This window comes from Neofelis nebulosa, chromosome 4 (genome assembly GCF_028018385.1).
Source record: "Neofelis nebulosa isolate mNeoNeb1 chromosome 4, mNeoNeb1.pri, whole genome shotgun sequence".
Lineage (NCBI taxonomy): Eukaryota > Metazoa > Chordata > Mammalia > Carnivora > Felidae > Neofelis > Neofelis nebulosa.
In genome coordinates, this window is record NC_080785.1 from 46,355,333 (window position 1) to 46,371,890 (window position 16,558).

A 16,558-nucleotide genomic window follows, 5' to 3' on the forward strand; every position below is an offset into this window, starting at 1 on the left:
GGCAAGAGTGGTAGGTAGGTCTCAGGTGTGGCATGGAACCGAGTGGTAAAGTCCTTTGTTGGCATTGCTCTCTTGGCCGCTGGAGAGTGCTGCTTTCCCTTCTTCTGGGTTTTCCTGGTGGCTGCCACTGGCTCAACTTCCCAATTCATGGGGAAGACCTTTCTGTGATAGGAGACAGTGAAGCCACCACTTAGGGAAAAGCAGAGGGGAGAATATGGAGTGGAAATCCCCGATCTGCTCCCAGAAGCCCCAGTTTCTGTAATCTGCCAGCTCTACCACCAGCCAGGCTGTTTCTGCTAAGGTTGCTTTGAGTTTGACTTCTCTCAAAGGGTCTTCACTAATATCCCACTGAAGTACTGAGACCTTAAGTGACTCTTCCAAACTACACAGCAAAGATGTGAGGGAAAGCCATAGACAAAGAAGCTTGGATATCTGGTTTCATATTTCTTATTTAATGAAGCCCTCTGCTGCTGTATTTTCTCTGTACTCATCTGAAAGTTTTAATAGCGCCATCAATGTTCAGGCAACATTAGTTTACTCAGTTAACATTTACTGAGTGTCTGTTATATGCCAGGCACTTTCATAAGCTCTGGGTGTGCGAGAGTAGATAAAATACCTGCCCTTCAGCACTTCCAAAGCTGGCAGGAGAGACTGAAAGGAAAAGCCGGAAGTGTTGACTATAGTTACAGAGGGATACACAGAGAGCCACCTCTATCTGGGTTGACCAGAGAAGGTGTTGCGGACTGGCAGTCAGCTGCAGATTTATTCTAGCGGAGTCCTTAGAGTTACAAGGAAGAGACTTGCGCAGATCCTTTTCATTCATGTCAGCCTTGTGCAAAGATGCAAAGAAGTATTTTGCAAAGATTTGAGGAAGCAAAGAGTCCTCTAGTCAGCCCGGAATAAATCAGCCCAGAATTATGAGCTGGTTTTATGGGCAACTGGGAAAGCTCTTCTACTTACTAGGGATAAAGCCTGAATCCTAGTGCTCTTCTCTATGCTCACTTCTCATTGATAATCTCCAAAAGGAGAGGGTGTGGTTGGGTCAATTTGCTATCATCCAATGTTGAACTACTGGACAGAAATCTCCCAGGTCACCTCAAAAGCACTTGGCCCCTGGGCACCTGGGTAACCCAGTTGGTTAAGCGTCCGACTTCAGCTCAGGTCATGATCTCGCAGTTCATGAGTTTGAGCCTCCTGTGGGGCTCTGTGCTGACAGCTTGGAGCCTGGAGCCTGCTTCAGATTCTGTGTCTCCTGTCTCTCTGCCCCTCTCCTGCTCGCACTCTGTCTCTCTCTCTCTCTCTCTCTCTCTCTCTGTCAAAAATAAATTAACATTAAAAACAAAAGCACTTGGCCCCTAAATTGGTCCCTGGTCCCTTAGGGACCTCACAGGGTTACCTTTCCCTATAAATCAATTAATTCCCAAGAGCCTTAGTTACTTTCCTTGAAAGGTAGCTGTGTGATGTCCTCTTGCAGCTTATCAAGTGCAATATTGAGGGATAGATGAAAGCTGATGAATGGAGGTAACAGAGTGTGCAGAGGTACAGAGGCATGGGAGATGGTGGCCCGTTGAGGAGGAGTGAGAGAGAATGTTGGAAAGGAAGGCATGCGCCAGGTAGTAATACATGGAATTTTAGGAGATTTGCTTTTTGTTTTATTCAAAACTGTACATGCTCATAGTTTAAGGAGGCAAATATTTGAACACATTTTGCTATATTACACACACACACACACACACACACACACACACACACACACACACAAATGTGTTCCACTCTCCATTCATCCTACAGAGAATATTTTTTATTTTGTACAGGTAATTTTAAGGAGTTTTCATCTTATCTCTTATAAGGAAGTGTTAAAAGGCTTTAAGCTGGAGAGTAACAAATTGAGATTTGAATTTTAGGATGGCTACTCTGGAAGAAGTGTAGAGGACAGGCTGGTGATGGAATTTGAGGCCTGGCGACTGTTTGGAGAAGATTCTTGAATTTAGTATAGTGCCAGTTAGTTTTGGAGCAGAGAGAGAAAGGGAAGTTGTCTTCCAAGTTTGTTTTGGCTTGGGTGTCTTAGTTTGGTGCCATTTGCCTTATTAGGGGCCATGGAGAGGAGAGCAGGCTGGGATAAAGCAGAGTGATAAACTTGGGTTTAGATATGTTGAAATGGAATAGCCTCTGGAAGATCCATGTAGGTGTTGGTGATAGTCTGGAACTATGCAGAGACCTTTGGCTTGGAGCAGTGGGTCTGAGAGTCATGGTTCTGAGGAAAAGCCTCGCAAACAGATGACCTAAGAAAGAGGAGCTTCACGTGAATCTCACTAATAAAGCAATGCCAAAAGAATAATCTAAAAAATTACTTATTTCCTCCAGATTATGTATTTTAGGGTATTAATTGGCCCTTCCAATCTGTCACGTAATTGGAATGGCTTGGCATATTTTTGTTGGTCTCCTATTCTATACCAGATACCAGGAGCTTCAGAGGAGATATAGAAAAACTCTGTTCTCAGGAAATTTAGAGTCTAGTTAGGGAGACAGTATAAATCTTTATACATGTGAAAAGTTAAAAAACAACAATAAAAGTATGTGCAATAATTAATTGCTAAATAAGTGATGTTGACACAATGTCCTAGGATTCAGAGAAGGAAGACATTTGTATATGAGGGATTATTTTTGAGTCTTTCTTTTCCTAATAAAGATCAATAAAGTCTCACCTGAATAGGTTCTTAATGTATATTAAGAGGGAGAAAGAGGTAAATATATAAATGGTAAATGGGTTTTTACATTTAGAATGAAATTTTCTTTACTTGAATACTAATGCAGTATATTAGTACATCATCACTTGCTTAACATAATTTGGTTGTGCTGACTTATTAGCTAATTACAACTCACTATTTATCAAGCTAAGTATTTATTATTTTGACCAAGCTTTACAGCCTCTATTGGTTGGGATGCAGCCCTGAGTAGAGGGTATTTCTACATTTCTAGCTCGATTTTCTGTCTTTAGTTTTCTTTGGCTCATAGAAACTGCTTGGTTCCAGTTTTTCCATATGGAGGGAAAGCACTTACATGACCTGAGTCACGGCTTTTTGATTAGAGACTAAGAAAAATAATTGTTGAGTCTGAGGCCCATAAAGTAGTCTTTAACAGCTTGGAGAATGAGCATCACAACTTCTCATCAGCAATAAAAAGTGGATTCCCCAACAAATGGAACACTCTGTTTCTGGAGAAAGTATACTGAATCCATGTCAAGTTTGGTATTCTTCAGACTTATTGAACTGTACTCTTTATTAAAGACCTTTTGACAGCTCTTATTAAACAAAATAAATGAGTCTTCATGAGTGTAAGAAAAGCCTAGATGTTTCTAGGTTGTGAAATAATGAAAAGCTTTAGAGAATAATTCAATTGAGAAGACATAATTTATGATTATAGGTAATGAATTTTATTGATATATCTGAACGACTACACGTACAACTATATGTAGGAAAGTAATCCATCACTCATTCACTAGGCAAACATTTCTCCGGCACTTACCATGCACCAGGCACCAGGCAGTGAGAAGCAAGATAAAGGCTCCCTCCTTTAGGGAACATTCAGTCTACTGGTAGAAGCAAATATTAAATATGTAATTCCACAAGTAATTATTTATATTGACGAGTGCTGCAGAAAAATATAATAGAGGGCCCAAACCTGGTGCAAAAATCAGGGAAGGCTTCTTCGAGGAAGTGAGATTTAAAATGAGCTATGAAGAACAAGTAGGTATTCGTTAAGTAAAGAGTTGAGGAAGAGTGTTCTAAGGTATTCAGGGGCTGTGAAAACAGCATGTGCAAAAAAGCCAAAGGATCATAGCACCTCTGAAAAAACAGGAAGGCCACGTGGCTAGAGTCAAGATTGTATAGAGACAGGAGTCTCAAGACGTGGCTAGAGAGGGATTGGATCTTGCTTCTTTTTTATTTTATTTTATTTTATTTTATTTTATTTTATTTTATTTATTTCTTCAGCTAAGACAGCAGAAGAGATGATTTATTGTACATGTGCCACATTCAGCTACAAATGAAAACAGAATTAGTCCTGAAAGTCACAGGTCCAGGGCAAAGGACCAAAAGGGACTGTTTTGATATGAGCAAGGTGGGTCTCAAAGGTGGTCATTGTGATGAGATGGTGATGGATTTCTAGATCCATTGAATCAAGCTTTAGAGAGTAGACATGTACCAACAAATTGGTACTAGCATCCCTGACCTCTGGCTTTCCTGTTTCTGCTCCTGTGGTTTCCACGGGTGCAGAAGTTAGCAGTTTACTTGGACCTCTGCCTCAGCTTTCTTGTTTTACACTTTAGCCTGCACATTCACTGCTTCCCTTGCTTGGCTGTCATGGCACGGAGGTCTCCCAGACGATGGCCCTAAGGCTGAGAGGCTTCTTCTTTAGACCAGGGGTTTTACCAATGGGAAGCCATTGTAGGTCTATAGGGATGGATTTGAGAGATTTTCAGGAGGCAGACTCAACAGGATTTGGATGTGGGAAATGGGGAAGAGTGTGGAATCTAGGAAAACTCCTAGGTTTTTAGCTTCATTCCTAGATGCTATTTACTTAGATCAGGCCCACTGAGGTGGGGTGGGGGTTAATGTTGTAGGTTTGGTTGTGCATGGGAGCACAATGAATGGGGAGTAGAGATAATGAGTTCAGTTTTGGACATACTGAATATGAGGGGCCTATAAGATGTCCTTGAATAGATGTGGTGAAGCCATGAGCAGTTGGATAAATGAGTCTGGAGATAAATGGAAAAGCCTGGTTTGGAGGTATAATGTATAGTCCAACAAAGTAAGAAGAAAAATAAATTATATGTATGTATATACACAGACACACACAGAGAATGCAGTTTAGTGTGACACCCTAAATAGTCTGACAGAAGGTGCCAGAAGACTGTAAGTTTATATATATTTTCTCATTGACATTTTCTTGTCCAACATATGGGTAAGGCCAGCTCATAATGTGTACATAGCTTTGCTTGGAACCTTTATATTGACTACTTGGTGCCATGCTCACCATAACATGGATTTGGAACAGAGACAAAAACCTGAGGGGGTGGGGAAGGCAGGATCATTCCCAGTATTCCAAGGGAAGAAAGAGACTATGACCCAAGAAGCCAAATGAAGTTGGGCCCCCACCATGGACCTTCTGGGAACTACAGAGCAAGCATGAGCCAGGCAGTGAGACCCAAAGCGTGGAGCCCAAGCACCACAGCAGGGCCTCTTGAAGGTTGGCTGGGTAGACTCTCTAGATTCTGCAGGAGGTTGTCCTTTGTCTAGGCTTGCCCAGTGGTGCTCTGTGGGGTCACTGCTGCTCCTGAGGTGCCCTGTGATGGACACACCAGGCCTCTGTCTCTTGGGGCACTGCACAGGTCCTGGTGTAGCTCTCACCTTCCACACCATGTCTCCTCATTCATGGCCCTTTTCCTACTCTTTAAGGCCTTCCCCAAAGTGCTCTCCCTCCCTCCACTTTCATTCTCTTCCAGAGGTCTATTGCAGCGACGCACTATTCAACTATTCAATATTCTGCTGAAACAGCTTTCCTTTCCCTTAAGGGCACCAGAAGAGTGAAACCTTAAATAATCAACATAAGAATGCGTTGAATATTTTGGCCGAAAGTCACTATTGGACATCCAAAGAACATTAAGTTTTGTTTATCCAGATTCCAAACAACCAAAATGCTGAAATAACCAAGACTTTTCCTGCACTCTAGAGACGCTCTGAGTAAATCTAGTAGTGAAAGATTAGTTTTCTTTTAAGTTAATTTATCATTTATTTTGAGAGAGAGCGAGAACATGAGCTGGGGAGAGGCAGAGAGAGAGAAAGAGAGAATCTAAAGCAGGCACTACCAGTGCTTAACTGACTGAGCCACCCAGCTGCCCCCTGAAGGATTAGTTTTTGAAATCTACTTCCATGTGTGTTTTAGGAATAGTTCAAATTCAGACTAATATCTGACCCATTTTTTTCTCTATCTCTCTGACTCTTGTCTAAGGATGACTGTGATGGGTCTTATCATGCCTTTAAATTACCTATTTTATGTCTAGTATACTATTCCAGGAGGTTGTATTTGGAAATCGAGTCTGCTAACTGTGAGGGACCACAAATACTTTCATGAATAGAGTTCTGTGTTGCTCATTTGTGACACAAAAGGATTAATTACCATAAATCGAAGCTCCATAAATATTGTTTAGAATTGTCATTCTGTCTACAAAACTATGGACTAAAATTAGTCATTGTTAAAAAAAAATAAAGGAATTGTTCAAAGCACCCATTTCTGGGAGTCTTTGGATAGTTTCAGTGAAGGTAACTATAGGTAAACAGAATTTGGTTCAAATGTTCAACTGATTTCCATTGATAGTAGAGCTCAGAATCGTCCCAATGAGTGTATCTGCTAGTTAATTTTTTCCCTCTTTTTTTCTGTTTTTTGGATATTCCCATTATTTTTGCCATATTTAAATTGTTAAAATTTACAGAGCCTGTGTCCAGAGAAGAGTCTTCTGTGGATGATGTTACTGTTAGAGAAGGTTTTGGAGGAAATAGGAAGGATCTCTGCTCCCCAGGAACTGTGTGTTGACTTAAAGTCACCTGGAGTTGTAAATGGCCAGTAGCTGCTTTCTGCCATGAGTAGGTTTGGATAAGAATTGGGAGGAGGGTGGAAGAGAGGAGCGAGGGAAGGAATACTCCTAGAGTAGATAGGAAAGGCTTAAGAAAGATTAGACTGGTCGCTGGAGTTAAACCTGGCAGAAGATACAGTTTTTGTTCTGGCTAAATACACATGGGGAAGAGCAAAGTAGAGACCTGGAGCAACTCTTTGGATAATTCAATTTAAAAAATTCTACTCCTCCCCTAATTACAGGGATACATCTGTGGAGAGTAAGATTTTGTCTTAATCCTTTGGATTTATCTCCACTTTGGCAGTGTTGCACGGATATTAAGAAATATTTTTGTTTTCAGCCTTTCTCATTGATGTTTATCTAAACAGGAGCCAGGCTCCTAAGAAGGAGGTCACAGAAATCTCTTCCATTCCCACCCACACCATTTTGCTGTGCTTATAACACAGCAAGTGGTTGTAAATATGTGAATAGAGGGATAAATAATTTATGCAAAAAAGTACTACCTGAACTTCTACAAGCATGACATTTACTTTCTATTTTCTTTCTCTAAAAACCTTTCCATATTTTGTTGTTGGTGCCAGTGATTAGCTCACTGCCTAGCTTTAAGCAGGAGGGAAATAGTGCTTGGTCTGTTCAAAAAGCCTTGCTTTCCAGAAGAAGATTTCAGCTTTCTTTGGGGGGGGAGTCCCATTTGGGGGCCTGTTGGACAGTAATTCGAGTGCTGGAATTTTTAACCCAGGCCCAGGAGAGAAGCAGGCATGAACAAGAGATTTGGATTTCTATGTCTGGCCAGCTGTCTGCAGGCAGACAGGGGGCTGGGGAGGGAGAACAATGAAGAAACAGGCCTTCGGGAATATGGGAGCATGGGGCACCGTGTGGATTGGCTGAGTGAATTGGTGCTGTTCCAGGTGGGGCTTCCTGTGGGGTTGTTTAGTTTGGATTAATTCTTAAAGATTTCTCCTCTTTCTAGTGCCCAGCCAGCACTAGATACAAACATATTTGCTTCTAGGAGTGAGTTAAAAATCGATGGTCTTATTTACAGCTCTGCTTCAGATTAGCGTTCTCTTATTCTTCAGGTTCACCTTCCTCGTCCCCAAACCTCACTTCTTCATTTGAATTTGATCTCATCACTTTGGGTGATGAGTACATATTGCAGGTTTGTGCCTTGGGAGTCGCTGACTCTGAATATGATCTTCCTTTTCTAATAAGGCTAAATGGAAGAGTGTGAGTCTGTGGGACAATCCCCACCCCCCCCCCCAAAAAAAAGAAAGAACTAGCAGAAAAATTCTCTAGAAAATTTAAAGAAAAACAACCCTTTAGTAATTATTGGGTTATTCCAGGTGAAAGTGAGCTTATATCATTTTACTGTTTTTCATTTTTTATATTGCTTTGGATCTTTGGCCATGAAAGAAAATAGAATCCTTGCCCATATGGATTTTCATTCTGTAGCTCATCAGTTAAGAAATATTTGAGCTAGTAACGGAAGAGAATCTCTCACATTCTCTAATATCTTCTCCCGCTCCCCAATACTCTTCCAGAAGGTGCCAGGAGACTGCAATTTATATACATTTTCTTAATGGCATTTACTTGTTCCAGATATGAGAAGTGCCATCAAGCAGTCAATATACACAAAGCTTTGCAAGTCTAGGTTTTAATGTATGCATCATGGAAATGAAATCACTGGTAGATTAAGAAGAAATGTACAAGGACCTTCCATTCTCAGCAACATGTAGAGTAGTTCATACAAATGATTTAAGACGTATTCAGAAGTTTCCAGAGATATCTGGTTCTCTTCAGCCTGTAACCCATATGCCAATGAAAAACAAAACTGGAGGATCAGATGATCATTCAGATCCTTGCTCATTTCATGGGTATTTGGGACATTTTATTGTAGTCCACTTTCCCACAAGGGAGCTGAACTCCTGAGAACATGTAGTTAACTCCACTCAGTTAACTCTGTGCACTTTTTCTGAGTTTACCCCCCAATCTCCTCTCCCTTTAGGAAACTGAGGGCCGAGAACCAAGATTTCCAAAGCTGTCTGTGTATCAGCAGCAGTAGTGACCTTGGTAGGGAAGGATGGAGACGGGATCTGGAGCAGAATGAGTCACCATTGCCTGGAAGTGCCGGCAAACACTGGAGGCCGAGAGCTAGAGTTCTCACTGTGCATGCGTAGTTGTTGCACATTCAACTTCCCACACTGGAAAACCCTCTTGTGCCCCACTGGGAGGTATCTTGCTGTCAACTTTGAAACTGAACACAAGTTTTTTTGTTTTTTTTTTAAAGCCAGCTTGTTTGAATATTAAGCCTATTTATAAACCTCATTATTGTAGCACCCATATGGCTCTTCCTCAAAGATACTTAAAAAAAAACGAAAGACTGCCAGCCGCTTCGTAATTTAACATCAGTGCTTATTCAACCCTCACTTATCCGGGCTATCAGGAATGATTCCCAAATCATCTGTTTGACTTTGGAGTATGTGAAACTTACATTTATTTGATTGTGGGCATGCCTGGTACTTTGGGAACTCCAAGCCACCCAAAAAGCAAATAAAGCCCCTCAGAAGCATCCTTGCTCCTGCCTTGTTGTTTCTTGCTGTTCCCTTGCTGTTTGGGCTCTGTCCCCAAGTAGGTCCAGGTTTACTATGGACAGAATCACCCCTTTTATGCTTGCTTAATTTCATCCTTTTTCTCCCTGGCTGGGGCCAGGAGAGGTAAAATGAAGTTCAGTGTCTAGAAGCCTCTGCTAGATGACACAGCTATGGAGAGCTTTCGGTAACTTTTTAAAATATTGGGGGTCAGTGCCCTTTGCTCTTTGGTGATGTTCTCATCTCAGTATTCACTTTTCAGAATGTGATCAGCTGGATATAAACGGACGGAAGCCTTTGAGGGGAAATTTTCCAGCTCCTCACTTCCTGTTCTATACACGTGCATGTACACATACACATACACATACATACACTGATGATAGTTCTTGGTCAATCCACAATTCCATAGAAACATTCCACATGAAACAGACATTGATTTTCAGTGAAGACCAGGAGGCTTTTAATTTGCCTAAGAGGTAAGTGGATACAGGTCAGTCAATGCTGGTTATAGTACATCATGTCTCTGCATTGAGTTACAACTTCTGGTGGGTGCTTAGGGATTCTGTGTTAGCAACTCAATGGGCTTCAGTTTTTAGGGAGTGCTTGATAAAAAGAATCTTTATCAAAAGACAACTTTAAAGGGGTGCCTGGGTGGCTCAGTCAGTTAAGCAGCTGACTCTTGATTTTGGCTCAGGTCATGATCTCAGGGTCATAAAGATCGGGCCCTGTGTTAGGCTCCATGCTGGGTGTAGAGCCTGCTTAAGATTCTGTCTCCTTCTCTCTCTGCCCATCCCCTACACTCTCTCTTTTTCTCTCTGCCTCTCAAAACAAAGTAACTTGAGATATTTCTAAGGATTATTATGGCGTCTAGTTCATAAATACTCACTTTTACTTTTTTTCTCCTGCCTTCTCAACAATGGTCCTACTTCAACATTAGAAGGACGTGTGTACTTCTGCTAGGTTTACTGGGACCACAGCCAGAGTGTGTGGCACGGTATATAGCCTGCAGGGTCCTTCAGGCTTGGGGGTAAGCTGGACACGGTTTCGGTTCCTTTTCCTCTTAGCAACACTGAGGTTAGCACCTGCTTTCTTCATGGTTCAAGTGTTCTAAGATAAGGAGAATTGCAAGTATTCAATTTTTTTTTTAACTTTTAGAAAACAATCTGCAGCCTTTTTTCTTTGCTTCTTTAATCAATGAAAAGCTTTTTTTTTTTTCAAACAGAATTTGGAAACCTATTGAATTAAAATAACATTATTATTTATTCATTACTGTTATTAATATAGTAGCTGACTCTTAAACCCTTACTGAATACCCAGCACTGTGCTAGAGGCTTTACATTATTCTTACACTTGACTCTCACATCATCTTGTGCGGTGGGTGTTATTGTTAACCAGCTTTTACAGATGAGGAGACTGGTGGTTGGGAACGTGATAGAAGTTGCTTAAGGTCACGTAGCTTGTTGGACACTCCAAGCTGGAGGAAGCTTTGAGTCCAGGCAAGTGATCAGCATAACGCTGTATTTCCTGTCCACAGAGTGAGGAGGGCAGAGCCCATTCTGGGGCACAGTTTGCAAAGCGCTGTTCTAGACCTTCGTGGGTACAGTTCCCTTGGCCTGGCCTTGTGGAGATGACCGGCCTCTGTCTGAGCATGGAGCCACGCCATCTCCATCTCCCATGCTGCCAGGGTTGCCAGATTTCGGAGCACAGCAGCCCCTGGTCATTCTCTACTTTTTGTATCGACTCATTCTAGCTGTGTGAATTTTGAGATTTGCAACGTATTGTTTCAGGTTCCAAAAAATTGTAAATTGCAAGTAAGTTTGAAAAAACAAAACAGAACATTTAAAAATATTCCTTTTGTCTTTCAGGTTATGAATCAGGGATAAATTCTGATGAAGTTCTTAAAAACAAAAGGCCAAAAATAAACTGGGTTCTTTTCCAGTTCATTTCCTGCGTTTGGAAGGAAAGGACCCAGTTTGTTTTATCGTTGTTGGTTTTGTTTATTTTTGTCTAGTGTCTAAGTTCCCTCTTGACACCCTTTGATTTATTTGCATAATTTTCTTTGAAGCCTTCAGAGTTTGCTTTCTTTCTCAACTAGTTGAAGGTTTTGTATCCTTAGCTAAGTTACTTAACCTCTCTGAACCTCCCTTCCATCAAGTGAAAGGTGAGGTAGCCCTCCCAGGGTCTGTAGATGTCGAAGTGAGTTACTTTGTGTAATGGACATGGGACAGAGGAGATGCTCCACAACTGTGAGGCCCCCAGCCTTCTCTTACTACATTCCTCGTGTGTGTAGAAAATGATGGCTGTTGTAGGTGTCCTCACTGCTCATAGTAAGTCATTGCTGAACAGAAGGAAATGAGTAGAAAGAAAGAAGTTTTTGATCAGTTTCTTGATAAATTCACTTCTTCATTCCCCAGCAATATATTGAGTAGCTGCCATTTGACAGTCACTGTGTTAAGAAAGAGAGAAACACCAGCAGGTAGCAGACAAGCTATCATTGCCATCAGCATAACAGATCCTAACTATCTGGAGTGACAAGTGCAATGATGTGGGTGAACTCTGGACACCGTGGGACATACAAAAGGAGCACTGTCCAGTTTGGGAGACCCTAGAAGGTTTTCAGGAGGAAGTGATGTCTCAGCTGAGAGCTGAAGGATAAGTAGGGCTCATTCAGGCCTCACTGATCTTGCCCAGTCCAAATGATCTGTGAGTGGATCTTGAGTGGGGTAATTTCCATGGAAGTACATTTTCTCCAGTGTTTTAAGTGCCGACCTTTCAACTCCGGTATAAGATGACACTATTTGGATTGGATCTGTCTTGGTTCTGAAACTATCTGGGACAAGATGGGAAGGTCTGTGAAACCAAGGATGCATCTATGAGGGTGAGGAGTGAGTGTCAGGAGTGGATTATACTGAAAATCAGATTTTTGGTCTCTGTTTCTTTGGGTCTACCAAAAGCACAACCAGTATTTTGGTAAGTGTGAGTGGCAGCTGCAAATGACTCATTTATTTTGCCAACAAGCATGTTGTGTGCCACCCATGTGCTAGTTGATGTGCAAGCCCTTGGAGTAGATACACAGATCTACATAATAGGATCCTTGACCTCAAGAAGCTCAAAATAGGGGCAAAGAGATGCAAAATTTTTAGAATGTCTATATGGCATACATGTACCTGGCTATGCCCTCTGAGATCATTCCTTCTATTTTACAGATGTGGACACTAAAGCTTGATTTAGCATAGAGCATACCTGAGGTCTCACGGCTGGGAGTGGGGGTAGTGGTTAGGTTTTGAGTCTGTCACATTCCAGAGCCCTATTGTCTTTCCACATACTTGGAGATGAGACAAGGCAATGCAAAAGGTGACCCCTTCTCCCAGGTATCATCTTTTATTTTTTTTTTTAAAAAAAATTTTTTTTTCAACATTTATTTATTTATTTTTGGGACAGAGAGAGACAGAGCATGAACGGGGGAGGGACAGAGAGAGAGGGAGACACAGAATCGGAAACAGGCTCCAGGCTCCAAGCCATCGGCCCAGAGCCTGATGCGGGGCTCGAACTCACGGACCGCGAGATCGTGACCTGGCTGAAGTCGGACGCTTAACTGACTGCGCCACCCAGGCGCCCCCCAGGTATCATCTTTTAAAACAGGGTATAAATTATAATACTTTTCTTAACTTTGTCCTCAGCACTTTTTTAGCCTATCTCCTCCCATATCTGGCTAGGCTGGGCTGGGCTGGTTTGAGGTCGCTAGACATGCTCTCCTTACCTGTTTGTCTCATAGTTTCGTATTTGTCCTTGCTGAAATCCCAGCCATCAGTCAAAACTACCTCCTTCACGAAGCTTTCTGAGCCACCCCCCTTGTATTGGTTGTTATCATAAAATAACACTTAAGGTACATGTCTTCATTTCTGTTTTTAGAATCCAGATTTCTTTCAGAGAGTGGATTTTAACAGTGGTATTGTGAGGATTAGCCATGTGTTTTGAGTGCTTGTTACTAGTGGGTGCTGGAAATGGAAGCTCTTCTAATTTTTGTTCATCTTTGTTTGTCTCAGCGCTCCCAGCATTTGCTTTGCATGTTTCTTGGCAAATGCTAGGAGAATTCTGTGGAAGCCAATAACAAAGGTTGTCTTCTTCTGACCTTTGAAGATACCCTCTGCTGATAGAATTAGTTGGGCTTCTGGGTAGAAGCCAGGAGCATCCATCTGGCCTGCCTGCCCAATTGTCTTTGGTTCTTGCACACTCTCAATGGATTATTATTATTATCTTGCCAGAGATTTCTTAACACAGTTCAGTAGACAACAGTCCTAACAAGGGCCAAGGGCATGGGCCACGCCACAACTCATTGTGCTCTGTGCCTGTAGATGGAACCTCTGCCCTTGGCTACTGCCTGAAGAGTGATCTGTCACTGCTGATGGGGTCCAGGAACAGCTTTTAGAGGGGGTACAAGGCGCTGTTTTAGGCACTAGGTTACTGTGGGGAACCACACAAAGAATCTGCGTTTGTGAAACTGACATTCATTTGGGCGATCTCATTTATTTCTTATCACAAGGTCTTGGGAGAGGCTCTCTGATTATTCCCACATTATAAATGAAGAAACTGAGGCTCAGAGGAGTTGAAGAACTGGTCACGTATTGTAGAGCTAAGTGCCAGAGCCAATATCAGAACAGTTTGTTCTAAAGTTCAAGCCTTAACCCACTCTGTTAGTTGACCTCCTCTCTTTATATATGATAAAATTCAAACATGTAAATATCTTTATATATTCATATAGTCCTATATATCTGTATATGTGACTATATACAGGTATAGAATAATCGTAAAAATAGTAAATATAAAGGCAGCGATCGATTAATCCACTACCCTGTGGTCATGGTTTTCATTCTGGTGTTTCCTTTCAGATAGATATTTGGTACATTAGGCAAGATCATCCTGTAGGTTCTGCATTGCATGCTGCTGTCTTCACTTAACACCTAACACCGTCATTCATTTTTTCATTTGAACAGAGATGTAACAGGTCATAGTGATTCTGAATTTGAAACATCTGTGCCCTTTTTAAAAAATGTGTGACATACAGCTCTATGAGCAAATCAGTGGCTTGGTTTCCTGGATGCAGTGACTGTAATGGGAGCGTAGGTGTGGAACTCCTTCGTTCTTTACAACTGGGAAGCATTGCACTTCCTGGATATGCAGCAAGGAAGACACATTTTCCTCTCCCACCACTTTCTTTCCTTGAATCCCCTCCAGTTAAGATCCTATTCAGACTCTTTTGAGAGAATTTAGAATCTGCAAAAACTACATGAACATAAAAACCATTGAGATATTGGGATAGTAAACTTGATGGCCACTTTCCCCTTGGATGCCACCATGACCTGGGTGAGATAGCCAGGGCAGATATTATCTCCATTTGATAGATTAAGAAGCTCTATGCCCAGTAGATTTGCCCAAGGCTAAATAGCAGAGGTGCACTAGAACTCCAGCCATTTCTGCTCCTGCGGAAGTGTTCTTCTAGAAGACTAGCCCACAGCTGAGCCATTAGCAAGTTCCTACTGCTGCTCTTACCCCTTTGCTTCTAGACTTTCTCATTGTCCCTTTCCTCCCTTCTTCCTTCTGGGAAGAGCTTATGTCTGATCTTATGGTTTAGCGGAAAGACTCATTTTCATTGTAAAAGGCACATTCTTAAAGGGACTCCAGTGCTAAATGGTGTAGGCAATAGTAATAATAGTTACAATACAAATAGCTAATAGTTATTGGGTGTTTAAAATGTGCCAGACAAAAGAAATGCTTTACAAGACCCTGCCCATTTACTCCTCACCAACCCCATGAACCTAACAAATAGAAAGGCTGGTATTTGAGTCTGGGTCTTGTGGTCTTTAAAGCCTGACCTCACCCCAGATACTACACTGCCTTCAAAGGGGAAGGGGAAGAACATAGGAGGGCAGAGCCACTGAGCTCCTGGGAGGCTATTTGTAACTGTTAAGACTGCTTGTATGCATCTGAGCACAATATGACACAATAATCTGAAACTTTTAGCTGGTATTGGAAACTCACAAGCCTCACAGAAAGAACCTTCCATGCCCATCCCTGCTGAAGTTCCCCTTCATACCCATCCCTGCTGAAGTTACCTTTTCTAATTCACTGCCTGCCACAAACCCTTTTCTGATGTGTGTTTATGCTTCTTTTCCTACAGGAGGAAATATAAGAAAACATCCCAGAGGTAAGAGTGTCTTACTGAGAAAGGGGAGCTTGTTGGTTGAGTCATTAATGGTGCGTCTCATCGCAAGTCTGGCTCATGGTGGACGTTCAGTGTAATGAACAGTCTCTTGGTTCCTTCTCAGTGAGGTCCCCGCTTAATCTTTGGATCACTACTGCTGCTGGAATTAAAAATTGATTGCAGACATTTAGGGTGGCACTGTGAGTATATACCTTCCTGTGAGAATGGATCTGATGGATGAAAAGGCCTGTTAACTGCTGATCCACCTAATGACTTTACTAAAACTTTGACCGGAGAGGGGCTGGCCTGGGAGGTGCTGAAGGTTTGTGGATGGGAGTATAAAAGCATCTTTAAGTATACTTTTAGTGTTTGAATTTTCCTTTGCCTGCAGTTCCTATTTGCCTGATTCTCTGACAAAATGCTATTGAGCTCAAAATAGGTACAAATTCCTTCAAGGGCATTATTGGTCTTTTTTGGTTTAACCATGGAAAAGATAATTTAAAGTAGAATATCATCTTTTATCATCCTCCCTTACTTTGTTTTATTGAGAAGAGTTTGGAAAGCACATTCCAAAGAAATAGCGTTGCTCAGACCTTTTGTTTGCCAAGCATTAGAAGCCCGCAGTTCAGTCAAAAAGGCTAGTGTCTACTTTTCATCGATTAGATTTGATTTTGGTGTTATAACATTAAACAGATTACATTCAGATAAAAAAAAATCACCAATGCAGTAGGTTTTAACAATGGTACTTTCGGATGACTACTTTACTCTTACCTTTTCTAATGAGCATCATCTCATGGTAGAGAGTCCTGTCCTATGGTTTCCAAATAAAGTCGATAATCTAAAGTAGTGGTGTTACAATTTGATATGTGATTTAGAGGTGCACACATCGTTGAGAGAAGATGAACAAAACCTTAGGGCTTCTTGGAGGTTGCTATACTTTTCTAAATATAGTGAGCTTATACAGATGGCAAAATAATTCTGTCTTGTTCAAGTTCATCGGGTTCATGGTAGTAATTGCATGTGAACCACTGAGCAGGATATAAATTAATCACTCAGATTAGAGGGCATAATAGTCTTCAGTAGTAAAAGGTAATTTATCATTTTTACTTGTGGTTAACCTGGGGCATGAGATATTTCAAA

The 16,558-nt window shown here is 41.6% G+C and overlaps 1 protein-coding gene across 11 annotated transcripts in view; it reads left to right on the top strand.

Moving 5' to 3' along the window:
- Window positions 1-16,558, top strand: part of PDE1C (phosphodiesterase 1C) — a 516,106-nt gene that overhangs the window by 208,333 nt on the left and 291,215 nt on the right. For 3 of the 11 annotated variants that reach the window (XM_058724664.1, XM_058724666.1, XM_058724663.1), the window contains one exon: window positions 15,395-15,421. The exons of the other annotated variants lie outside the window; for them this stretch is intronic. In XM_058724664.1, the coding sequence (XP_058580647.1) occupies window positions 15,395-15,421 (27 nt within the window). The remainder of the gene's footprint in view (window positions 1-15,394; window positions 15,422-16,558) is intronic. 11 annotated transcript variants of the gene reach the window in all.